Below are 12851 nucleotides of genomic sequence, written 5' to 3' on the forward strand. Positions count from 1 at the left end.
ATGATGTTGTTGCTGTTTTGACCCTTCAGTCTTTAATAGAATCGGTGAGTGATCTGAATTGTATCGTGGCAGATGAAATACACAAGACTGGGGATATAAATCACACCAACTTAGGTTTGCCATTGCCCGATCTAATCGTTCTCTTGTAAGATTATTAAATGATTTCTGATTTGACCAAGTGAAAGCCGGTCCTATAAATCCAAGGTCGACCAGAGCGTTAGCATTCATAAAATTAGCAAAATAATCGATGAAAGGAATCCTATCTGAACCACCAAATTTCTCTGATCTACTTCCAATGGCATTCAAATGCCCAATGCAGCAAAAAGGTTCGTTAGACGCTGAAATAATGGCAGTAAATTGCTCCCAAAATGCTCTCCTATTAGATAAAGATGGAGGACCATATATGCAGTGTAAGTCCCACTCATTAACAGCCCCGTGAGATGCTATATGAACCGCTCAAAAAGTATATGGTTTTCCCTCTACAAATTTTTGTTGTTCAAATGTTCTCGCTTGTGGATTGTGCTAATCCAAACTCTTAACAATTCTCTCTCTAAACAATATAAACAAGTAATAGTTCTTTTCTTTTAGCCCTAATCTAATTTCTATCCTAACTTTGAAGAATAAGTGCCAATTTGAAAAGATTTAAAATTAGGTTTTAGCAAAAAAACAATTACATTATCTCATTTTGGGATCTCTTAATGTTGAAGAATAAGAATTATTTTTATAAATAAGTGTTGATTTTAAATTTTTAAAAGGTTGGAAGAATGTTTTCGGTAGATATTTAGTTTATCTGAATATGTAAATTGGATCTCCTTATATAATTCAGATTTATGATTTAAAGTTATGATTTTCATACTACTTTTTTTGTTACAACAAAAAAATTAACATTTTTATAACTAGTGGAAAAAGGGCCCCAAAAATTAGTTCGCTTTAGGCCTCCCAACTACTTGGGCCGCCCTGATTATGACATACATCTTTATTTTTAGAGTTGAGTTTAGAGAGAGAATGGAGTAAAAAGTAGAGTTGTTAGTGTTTTTTTTAGATGGGAGAGTTGTTAGTTAGAGTTTGTGATTAAGCCTAAACAAACTCTAACTACCATTTAAAGTAAACACTTATTACTAATACACTCCTCTTACACCTCTATTTATTCTTAAGAAAACTTCTTATTCTCACACCCTAGTAACACTATTTTCTTCCTAAACTGTTACCAAAAGGATGGTGTTAACGTTTTCATAGATAGATGTTTACTAGTATTCCGAGTGTCTTTGTAAACTTTTTCGCGCTTCGTGATTGCAAACCACAATCAAGTAATTTAACCATCATTCTGACACGAGTCACCAAGATGGTAACACTAAATATCCAATCAAAGATGGCATTTTTATAAAATCAATTTCCTCCAAAATCTTACTACCTTCAAACTCAAATAGGAAAGCTATGGTAAAAGAATAGGAAAGCTTTGGTAAAAGAGTAGCATGAGATTTGAGGGAAAGCTTATGATGAATTCTTTTATAGTTAGAAGAGAACCCAACTAAAAACGTGTGACTTTTATCAACTTGGTTAGTTATTTTAAACTGTAGTTAGTTAAGCACTACAAATAATATGTTGTGCCACAAAATTCTCATGGTTACATGATTTTTAATTTAGATTTGGCCGATTAAAGCTGCATGGTTTTAAGGGTTGTTTGTTCTCATTTATTTTCTTGGAAAGTCATAGGGAATTTGGGAATACACCTTCTCCACCGACGTAAACTTAGATTTCTCATGTCCATTTATAGATTGTTTACGGGTTGTTACCGCCCACACAATTCTTTCGTGAAAGGATGAGAAGAATTGGAATACATATAAGTATCTATTGCTACAATAATTAAGAAGGCCAAAATAATATTGAAAATGAGTAGAAAAACACAACATATTTCATAATTATTATCCCGGTAAAAAAAAAACATACAAAGACTAAAGTACCATTTTATCATTTTATGTAACTAATTCTTTTATTTTATTTTTAAAACTTTAAATCTATATAACTTTTTTTTTGAAATTGGCTACGAAGTACGATAGTCACTACAATGTCGTTGATACATCAAAGATGTGATAAGCAATATAACTGCAAAATTTAACAAGAACAAACTTAAAGCCTAACTAAACTATGACCTAAACCTTGATCGGTCTGTTGACGACTCCGGCGAAGGGAAACCCCTTCGCCGGTGTTTTTTAGAGAGAGAGAGATATGAGAGTTTTTTCTTTTAATGTTTAGGTTGTCGGTCGGAAAATTTCCCGGCCGGCAACCTTTACAGGACTATTTAGAGAGAGAGATAGATGAGAGTTTTTTTTATGTTTAGGTCGTCGACCGGAAAATACCGGACTATTTAGAGAGAGAGAAGAGAGTTTTTGAAAATAATTTTATTTTGAAAATACATATATAGAAAGGGTACTTATGGCATTTACACAAAAACTTGGGACCATATTTGAATTTATGAAAAATAGGGGGTCATAAAGGAAGCTGGTCACAAAGTAGGGGGCCAAATAGAAATTAACTATTTTTTCTTTTTGCAAACTGGGTTTCCAATCATTGCAAATAAGGGTTTGAAAAATGTATATCGCAAACAGAAGTTTCCGCAATGTGAAATGCAAACTTGGGGGTTACAAAATGTAAGTTGCAAACTAGGGTTTGCAAAATGTAAACTGCAAACCGGATTTGCAAGCATTACAGATTATGATCTCGGCTCAGATTTTGCAAACTCGATTTGCAATACGATAACAAAAAAACCGAAATTTCTTCTTCAAATTTGGAAAATTGCATCTTCATCATCATCATTTAAATTAAGGTTACAGATTTGGGATCCTAATCGACCGAGGTTCAAAAACAAAGAATACTTCAATCAATGTTTTTAATAAGCAAAGTTCACCATTGCTTCGTGGATTTGCATTTTCTCTCTCTAGAAAAAGTGAATGAGTAACCCTAGCCATCAAGATTTTTCGTAGGGTTTGATGTTGATTTTCGATTTGGTAATGGAAGTATTCATGGTGGTGATATAGTTTAGGGTTCTGGTTGTTTCTTCATCTTCTGCTTCCTTTATTAATCTCGATTTGAAGATAGTAGCATCTCATGCAACAATCATGTTTTCTTTTATTTGAATAAACATCTGATTCAATCTTCTCAAACTACAATCGCAGTACTTGATGTACTAAACTTCTCGATCGTTGCCCTATCGTATTTAGACTACTCTTAATTTTCCAAATCCATGAAGATTTGAATCAGGTAAGAAGAAGAATTTATTGTCCATTGAAGAAGAGAAAAAGAAAAAGATAATGATATTTTCTAGAGAAGAATTAGTTTTAGTGGGTAAAGTTATTTTGGGAATGAGGAAAAAAAATGACCTTATTCATAATTATCAATATTGTTTCAAACTTTACCTACTACTGCACATTAAAAGCTTTGGTAACTTCTACCTAATAGGAAAAGACTTATACCTTTTTAGTTATTATAATAATTTTTTCAACATAAAAAAAATCATTTTCTAATACTATTATTAATAAACATAGCATTTTCTTGTTGTGTTTTAGTGTCTAGACTCTAGACTGCATGTTTGCAAAAAAAACAATTGCTAATTGGAGTGTAAAACATCTATAATTAGACATCAGTGGAGAGGGGTGCCCCTAAAAGGATATTTATTTTTCTATTAGCGGATGAACAACTCGTTCTTCTATAAAAGCAGGCTGAGGCATCCAAAATATTCTCTTGGTAATATTAGTCAATTAGATTCGAGTTAGGGTGCGATTTCGTGTAACTTAAGGGTCTCGCGGGAAGCGGATCATACTTTAGGAGACCAATCACCAAATAACACAAAGTAGGGTCTTCGGGTCAACATGTAAAAATTTACGGGGCCAAACCAAACTGTCAGACACTTATGAAGATCAAAACAGCTAGTTGGCCGCACAATGGGAGCCAAAATAGAATTAACCTATTCCTTTTGTGTAGTGATACTATTGATTATATGTTGTCATTGAACCAATCACCAGTGTCGTGGTTGAAGTTTCGGTGTCCAGTATCACATTCGATCCTGACTAGAAATTTAGTGAGGGTTAAATAAAAATCAAAAAGAAAAAACTTCTACCATGATCATGTATATACGTTTGTTGGATCGGAGGCATTATGAGTAGGTTCATTATTGGGTTATTTCCCTAATGGCCCCCTACTTTGTGACCAGCTTCCCGCCTGACCCCCTACTTTACGAAAAATACCCATATGGCCCCCTTCCGTTATAACACCGTCACTCTCTCTCCTCCATCATGTTTTCTCTCTCTGCCAAGTCATGCCACATCATCTGATACGCCACCTCATCACCTTCTCCGGCGAGAGTCGCCGGCCGGCTAATTTCCGGCCGGCGACTTCAAACAAAAAAAAAAATTTCTCTTCCTCTCTCTCTCTAAAATTTTTTATTTTTTATTTTCTTTCTTCTCTCTCTCTCTCTAGAACTGAGTTCTAGAGAGAGAGAGGAGGGACCTTCAACAGACTGTTGAAGGTCCCGACCGGACCTTCGACAACTCTGTTGAAGGTCCGGTCGACCTTCAACAACTCTGTTGAAGGTCCGGTCGACCTTCAACAGAGCTGTTGAAGGTCCGGTCGACCTTCAACAGAGCTGTTGAAGGTCCGGTCACCTTCAACAGATCTGTTGAAGGTCCCGACCGGACCTTCAACAGAGCTGTTGAAGGCCGACCTGACCTTCAACAGATCTGTTGAAGGTCGACCGGACCTTCAACAGTCTGTTGAAGGTCCCCTCTCTCTCTTTAGAACTCAGTTCTAGAGAGAGAGAGAAGAAAGAAAAAAAAAAAAAAAATTTTTAGAGAGAGATAGAGGAAGAGAAATTAATTTTTTTTTTTTATGTTTGAAGTCGTCGGCCGGAAATTAGCCGGCCGGCGACTCTCGCCGGAGAAGGTGATGAGGTGGCGTATCAGATGATGTGGCATGACTTGGCAGAGAGAGAAAACATGATGGAGGAGAGAGAGTGACGGTGTTATAACGGAAGGGGGCCATATGGGTATTTTTCGTAAAGTAGGGGGCCAGGCGGGAAGCTGGTCACAAAGTAGGGGGCCATTAGGGAAATAACCCTTCATTATTTTGCAAGCATTTGGTTCACAAAGCATCTCATCGAGTTTGAAGGGTCAGTTATCTTAAGAATGGATAAATAAAGAGTAAACTCAGTGTTTTAATTCATTCAAGTTCAAAATAACAGAGCAAAATCGCACTTCGACAATAATGTTATTGTTGCGCACCAAAAACACATTTAATCAAAAGTCTATAATATCAGTTTCCTTCAAACTTCCATCAACCTATAAAAAATGAAAAAAAGAAGAGAAGAAAATAAATAACTTGTCACTGGCTTCATCAAATTCGAAATTACTCAATGCTTAGAATAACAAGAAAGTGATTATCATTAGGGTTCCGTTTTCCACTAAATACAACAAGAGCTTTTCGGATTGGTGGATGTAAAGGAGCTCTTTTATCTGGGGCGTGGCTGAAGACATTGTCGGGAACGAAAATGTCATCTCCCTGCAGTGAAAAACATTAATGGTGTGTTTGGTTACAGGATTCCTAAGTAGGATTCCTATCAAAAGTGGGATTTGGTAGGATTCATGAATCCTTGGTTTGTTTGGCTACCAAGAATCCTAGGACTCTTGAATCCTAAGGATTTCTAATTCCAAAATTTGTATTGGACCAAAATCCCACCCTACCCTCTAGGATTTGCTAGGATTTTTGATTAATGAACCTAAATTTCAAACTTAAAATCAACAAAAAAAATATTTCCTTCTACAAAATCATTATTTTTTTTCAAAATCATTATTTTTTTCAAAAATCGTATTCTTTCTAAAGACGTTTAAAAATACTCAAATAATAATAAATCATAGGATTCTTAGTTGCCAAACAAGCCAAAAAATATTACTAGGATTCATGAATCCGTGGAATCATGAATTCCAAGGACTCATGAATCCGCGGATTCATGATTCCGCCATCCAAACACACCATAAGTTACAAAAATGGATTCCATGTTGTACCAAGGATGAGGTATTCATGGGAAAAAAAAGTTGTACTTAGTTACTTGATTTCTTTTTTGTCATGGGGGTATAGAACCTTCTGTGGGAGCTGATCTTAGAGTTATAGAAATCAGAAACTATGAAAGTTTAAAGTACGTCCGTACAATATACAAATTTATCTAACTTAACCATTTATGATCAACCAAATCTTTTTTAAATGCTTACTTTTGTGCCACCAAGTTAATCCGATGACACGCTACAATAATCCGATTATCCAACTATCACCGCTACGTACCCTTCGTAGAACACCCTTCTCACATTTCAGACAACATATTATCCCAGGGCCGTGCCTAACAATTTAGGGGCCCGGTGCCAAACTTGAAATCGGACCCTTTTATATTATAACATGAGATTTGAAAGATTTCTTTAACATAATTTTTTTTTGGTACCATTTAACTATAAAATAAAGATTGAATCGTTAAATAATCCAAACTCAATGTATGATATTAATATATGATAACACTTTCCATGTAAAACTTCTTTGGTTTGACGAGAATCTTTTATTTCATAAAACATTATTTTAGAATTCAAAAAATGAAAATTGAACTACGAGAATAAGGAATTAACGTCTAGGCTTGTTTGCTTTCTTTTTCTATGATGACAAATTAAAATTTTTTCTTAGATAATCAAATGTTAGTCTGGTACGATTCAAGAAAAATTAGATTAGTCCATCATGGTTTTGACTTGGAACAAATTTGAGAGGGAGGTGAAGTGCACGAGCAAAAGAATATACCAAAAGGTTACTAAACTCAAACTGGATTTCGCGTTCACACAATGAGGTAGCAATCACAAAAGTATGGTGCTCTTAAAAAGAAAAAAGTCAGAAAGCACACAAGTGTTAGTGTTTTTCAAAAAACAACATAAATATTATACAAATTGTCGGCAGGATAGCTCGGACTCGGGACCTCCCGCATGGATAGAGAAGCATTTAACCAACTGAGCTACTTCTATTTGTACTAGGTGTCCACCGCGCCTTACGGGTGCGGTACATCCCTTTTGGCTACGCCGTCGTGTCGAGAATATGAGGGAGGTCGTACTTATCGAGATCAACTACGTCTCATTGGTGTGTGTATATCAAAATCGTGCATATACGCAGACGTTTATACGTCGAGGACTTCATATCTACACCATCCAACATTATACACAGACCTGTAATTCGCATTAACAATGCGAATCACATGTCTCTGCTTCATCCTAGATGGTCTGGAAATGAATTCTTCGACGCATAAACGTCTACATATATGCACGATTTTGATATACACACACCAATGAGACGTAGTTGATCTTGATAAGTACGACCTCCCTCATATTCTAGACACGACGGCGTAGCCAAAAGGGATGTACCGCGCCCGTAAGGCGCGGTGGACACCTAGTTGTTGTTCTAAAAAAAATACTTGAAAAACTTGTACTGGAATTTAAAGTAGAAACGAAAAATAAATATATCTATATCAAACCATAAAATTACTTGAAACACATTATTTTCAATATGAAGGAGAAAGAATTAAAAAATATAAACAATAGATGAAAAAATAAATTGAAGAACAACTACTATAGGAGATTACAAAGAACAATTACAGTGAGATATTACATTGATATAATCAAAGATAGTAGAATGTAAACCAATCTGTATTTAAGACCGAATATATAAAACCGACAATGACTATGATATTTGACATAAAAATAAATACCAAAATAAAAAAAATCATGAGACTATTACTGCTTCTCAAAAGAAGTATATTACAAAGAAATATAAATTAATCAATTATATGCTTCATTCCTTATTTTTGTGTTCTTTAATCCACTCATCCTTTAATCACAATTTCCTGTAGACTAAATGTTAACATAAAGTTAAAAATTTGAAAATTTTACAATTCTTTAAAGAAATAAGAAAGGGAGAGATTGAAATTACAAACAATGAAGGGAGAGATTGAAATTACAACAAAACTATATTATACAAAGAAATAAGAAAGGGAGAGATTGAAATTACAAACAATAATACGAGAAAATGGAAGATGAAGTAGTTGATGAATATGTTTTAGATTGAAGAAATTGAGTTCAAACATGGAACCAACTGATCAATATATTTTTATATTGGTATACATAAAATATAAAACCGACAATGACTATGATATTTGACATAAAAATAAATACCAAAATAAAAAAATCATGAGACTATTACTGCTTCTCAAAAGAGGTATATTACAAAGAAATATAAATTAATCAATTCTATACTTCATTCATTTTTTTGTGTTCTTTAATCCATTCATCAATTTCCTGTAGACAAACAACAAAAATGAACAAACTAAGCGTTAACATAACTTGAAAAAATTGAACAAACTAATCCATTCATCAATTTCCATTCATCATTTTTTGTGTTCTTTAATCCATTCATCAATTTCCTGTAGACTTACACCACATCAATTTCCTGTACATAAACAACGGAAATGAACAAACTAAGCGTTAACATAACTTAAAGAAAAAGAAATTTGGGGATGGTTTCTGACACCCTAATGAATTAGGTAAAACATGAGTGGTTCAAAAAACTGAAATTCCACCACCTAGATTTTAGAACAAACTAAGTGGTCAAGCGGCAAAACCATATAGTAGGGATAAATGAGAAAGGGAGAGACCGAAATTACAAACAATAAAATGAGAAAATGAAAGATGGAGTAGTTGATGGATATATTTTAGATTTAAGAAGTTGAGTTTATACATGGAGCCACTGCTCAATATATTTTTATACGATATACATAAAATAAATGCAATATCATAATCTATAGGGTCCATGGGTTTTAGGTCCAAAATAAAGTTCAAAAAAAGTTTAAGGTCCAATCTTCCCAAAAAATAGGTTTTTAGTCCTTTTCGTTTTGGAAGAAACATTGTTGATAAATAACGTGTTATGTATGACACATTTAAAAAAAATGAAATAAAGTATGGAAACATGAAATAAAGTATGAAACTTTAACAATAAATAACAAGTAATTTATGAAACAAAACAAGAATTTTTAAACAGAAAAATACTGTAACTTTGAAGTCTAGACATACTTTAACTAATTTGGACTAAATATCCATTATAATTATTATTTTGGCTTAAAATCCTATATTAATATTAGGGGGGACTAAATGTGTGTTTAGGGGTAGATTTTTGGACTAGGAACTTGAAATGAAAGAAGACGAAGAGGACAAATACGTAGCAAGAAATTATTAATGGAGTAAAGAATAAAACAACTTGAGCGGGAAAGATGATGACCAAACAATGTTAGAAAAAAGTGAAGAAAGACCATGACTGAGTTGATAAACGAAGATACAGAAAGATTGTAAAAGAAGAAATTAGAGAAATTTTAGGGAGAGATCGGGTTTAGTGAAAGGGTAAGTAGTTATAAATTGAAACAAAATATTAAATAGTTGAGATTTTTAGGGTAGTTTTTTGGACCTGACCAAAAGTAATAAAAAACTAAATTCGTGGGGATGTAGTTTTTTTAGGGAGACTCTAACCGAATATTCAAAACAATAATTTGTTGACACTAATATCCTTATTTTTTTAATTTATTTACATAAAAAAAAAATTTATATCATCCGTCGGATGTGTTCCCAACCAAATCTCTAAAATAAAATGGACGGTCAGACTTATCCCCTGGATAACCGACTGACCTGTTTTAATATAATAGATGTTTACACTGTGAAATGTTTTTTACTTGTTACAAATCGCTACATCCTCGCAAGGTAGAAACGGGCCCCATGTGGTGGGGGGCCTGTGCGGACGCACAGCCCGCACCCCCCACCACACGGCCCTGTATTATCCCAATGGGACTATCAAAGAGAAGACCAAAGGGCATTGATCCTTGTGCTTTTACCTAGTCATCAAATGCTTCTCTTGGTGTGATGTGGAGGGAGATCCATGCAATGGCATTTCATCAACAGATACTACTAATTATCGGTTCGTATGCTGTTTTTTAGAATGCCACCTTTCAGCTGGGCCTTGTAATGAAGAATTGGAATTGGACGGGGAAAGTCGTATTGAGCCGATGCGTGGAACTACATTCTTAGTATGACTTGCCTAGCTAGTGTTCCTTACTGACTGTACTACATGCAGTTGTGTTGTCCAAGCAGCACTACATACATATAAAATACATAATATACGAGTATTATGATATGTTGTATGTAAGGTGGTTTTAAAGACGCTCTCTCAGAGTGTTATTAGCGCCTCTCTCTGAGGCCAAATTTTAGGATGAGATTGTGTAGAAAAGTGGCGCCAATAACACTTCAGTGAGAGGCATTTAAAATTGGTTAGGGCTTTGGGGAAATCAAAATAGTTTCCGGGATGTGAAGACTTTGTCAAAAACTCGTCAACTTTAGTTGACCGGTATATTTTCTAAATGTTAGGGGGAAAGCAAATTTTTTGACCATTTCTTCTCCATTCCGGCCACCACTATCATCACCGAAATCCGGCCACCACCATCATCACCAAAATCCGGCCACCAACATCTTCACCAAAATCCGACCACCAACATCTTCATCAAAATCCGACCACCACCTCTCTCTTTATCGATCTCACTGCCTCTCTCTCACTATATCTCGTTCTCTCTATCATTGAATCTCGTTTTCTCCGATCACCAAACCCAAATATTCCGTTTCCCTCTCATTCACCCTAAACTCGTTCTCTCTCCCTCGGCCCCTTTTTTCTCTTACCATCTCTCTCTCATACACAGTTCCGGCGAAGGAACCTCTTCCTCCGCCGGATCAAGACCTCGAGGAGGGTTTCACCAAACCCTCCTCGAGGTTTTGTGGGTCTGTCGACCACGAAACATTTCGTGATGGATAGACCACTGACATTTCATGGGAAGTCGTACCACAAACAACCCAAACCCTCCTCGAGGTTTCGTGGGTCTGTCGACCACGAAATATTTCGTGGTCGACAGACCACCAACATTTCGTGGGAAGTCGGGCCGCGAAATGGTTCGTGGTACAACTTCCCACGAAATGTTGGTGGTCTGTCGACCATGAAACCTCGAGGTGGGTTTGGTGAAACCCTCCTCGAGGTCTTGTTCCGGCGAATGAAGAGCTTCCTTCGCTGGGGCTGTGTATGAGAGAGAGAGATGTAAGAGAGAGAGGGGCCGAGGGAGAGAGGTCCCATTAGACTAAGAGAGAGAGATCGGTACTTGGGGTTAGGGTTTGTATTTGCAGGTCTAAGAAAGTGACGGTAAGAGAGAGAGGGGCAGAGATAGAGAGACAAACTATAAGAGAGAGAGAGTGGGGAGAGGAGGTAGAAAATGGTGGTGGTTGTGGACGGAGATGGTGGTCGGAAATGGTGGCCAGAGTTGAAGATGATGAAGAAGAGGAAGAAGCAATGTTAGATTTCCCCTTAAAATTTGTTTCCCCATAAAATTTCTAAAATTTTACATATTCCCTTTAAAATTTCACACCCGAAAACTATGGTTGTCGGAAATGGTGGCCTTAAAATTTCATGTATACAATAATGTAAAATCCCTCCAAAACCTCTTATGCACTCCAAAACCTCTTATGCACTCCAAAACCTTTTATGCACATTTATTTGACCATTTGGAATAATTAGTTGACCATCACAATTATCGCAATCATCTACTGATAGTTCCCATCCTCAAAACTCTAGATCATATTTGACCTTTCAACACAGTTGTCGCACTCATCTACTAATAGTTCACATCCTTCTTCAAGCTCAACTAATTGTTAGTTTAAGGGTTATTCCCATAAACCCTAATAGTAAGTTGTTATTCCTTTTGACAATATAAAGGACTGTTGAATCATACTAGTTTTGATGGTAATACTTAATATGGGAACCTATGAAATCAGTTTCCTCCAAAACCTCATACAATTACTTTAAATTGTAGTTAGTTGATCATTGTAAATGGTATGATGTGCCAACGCAGTTCGGTGGCTGTTTGTTCCCCGTGATTCTTAATTTAGTTTTGGCTGATTAAATTAACCAATTTCACTGTTCCATCGAAAGATTTCAAATTAATTGATAGGTTGTGATAGTTTCATTACTACTTACACTTTTGGTACTCAAACTGCAAAACACAATTTCTGCAAAATTTGTGGAATTGCGTCGTATTATGTGCCACGATCAGATCCAGATGGAGTGGCTTTAACAGTAAAATGTATTGATTCAGGTACTTTGAATCATGTTGAGATTAAACATGTTGATGGTAGAAATTGGGAAGAAGTATTTGGTCGTGGTTGATAAGGAAGGTGATGGACCTAAAAAGTTACCTAAATAGGTTTCCACCCGCAAGTATACGGGCGTCAAGTAATAGTTCCGGTAAGACCGGTTCGTTCCTCAGAGACTAAGTTAAATTAATTCTAACCTTAAAACTATTGAGATTTAAAATTGGTTTTGATGGTGATAAAATAGAATTAAAATATAAAACTCAAGAAAAATAAATAAATAAATAAATATTTCGATATTCAGAAAAAGGGAACCTAGGGTTTTCGAATCCGTTCTCCTAACAATTCTAAGGACAAATTAATTTTGGTCTAATTCGATAGTTCTTTGTATAACTCAGGTTTTCAGTCCATGAACGGTCTAAAGAAACCCGGAAGATATTATCGTTAAAACAATAAAAACTGTAATAAATTTATTATTAGAATAGTTATTTAAACTTCATCTAAAACCCTAGATATAAAAGACTTAGCTACTCATGCTAGAAACGATAAATATTCGAAGTAATAGAAGAAAAAGATGAAAGAAACTTACTTTTCTGCGATTTTCCCACCAAACAG

The 12851-nt window shown here is 35.3% G+C and overlaps 2 protein-coding genes across 3 annotated transcripts in view; one reads left to right on the plus strand and one right to left on the minus strand.

The window, feature by feature from the left end:
* Positions 1-247: 247 nt before the first annotated feature.
* LOC147563840 (uncharacterized) lies at positions 248-12312 on the plus strand. Its single transcript, XM_086659334.1, has 2 exons — positions 248-410; positions 12098-12312. The coding sequence occupies exons 1-2, from the start codon at positions 248-250 to the stop codon at positions 12310-12312; spliced, it is 378 nt and encodes a 125-aa protein (XP_086515460.1).
* LOC147563841 (RNA-binding NOB1-like protein) overlaps positions 5187-12851 on the minus strand; it is a 47516-nt gene continuing 39851 nt past the window's right edge. For both annotated transcript variants that reach the window (XR_015225416.1, XR_015225415.1), the window contains exon 7: positions 5187-5245. The gene's annotated coding sequence lies outside the window, so the exon portion shown is untranslated. The remainder of the gene's footprint in view (positions 5246-12851) is intronic.

The sequence above is a fragment of the Eschscholzia californica genome, unplaced genomic scaffold (genome assembly GCF_041429995.1).
Source record: "Eschscholzia californica isolate CP2 unplaced genomic scaffold, dmEscCali1.0.p SCAF_1, whole genome shotgun sequence".
NCBI classification, from domain to species: domain Eukaryota; kingdom Viridiplantae; phylum Streptophyta; class Magnoliopsida; order Ranunculales; family Papaveraceae; genus Eschscholzia; species Eschscholzia californica.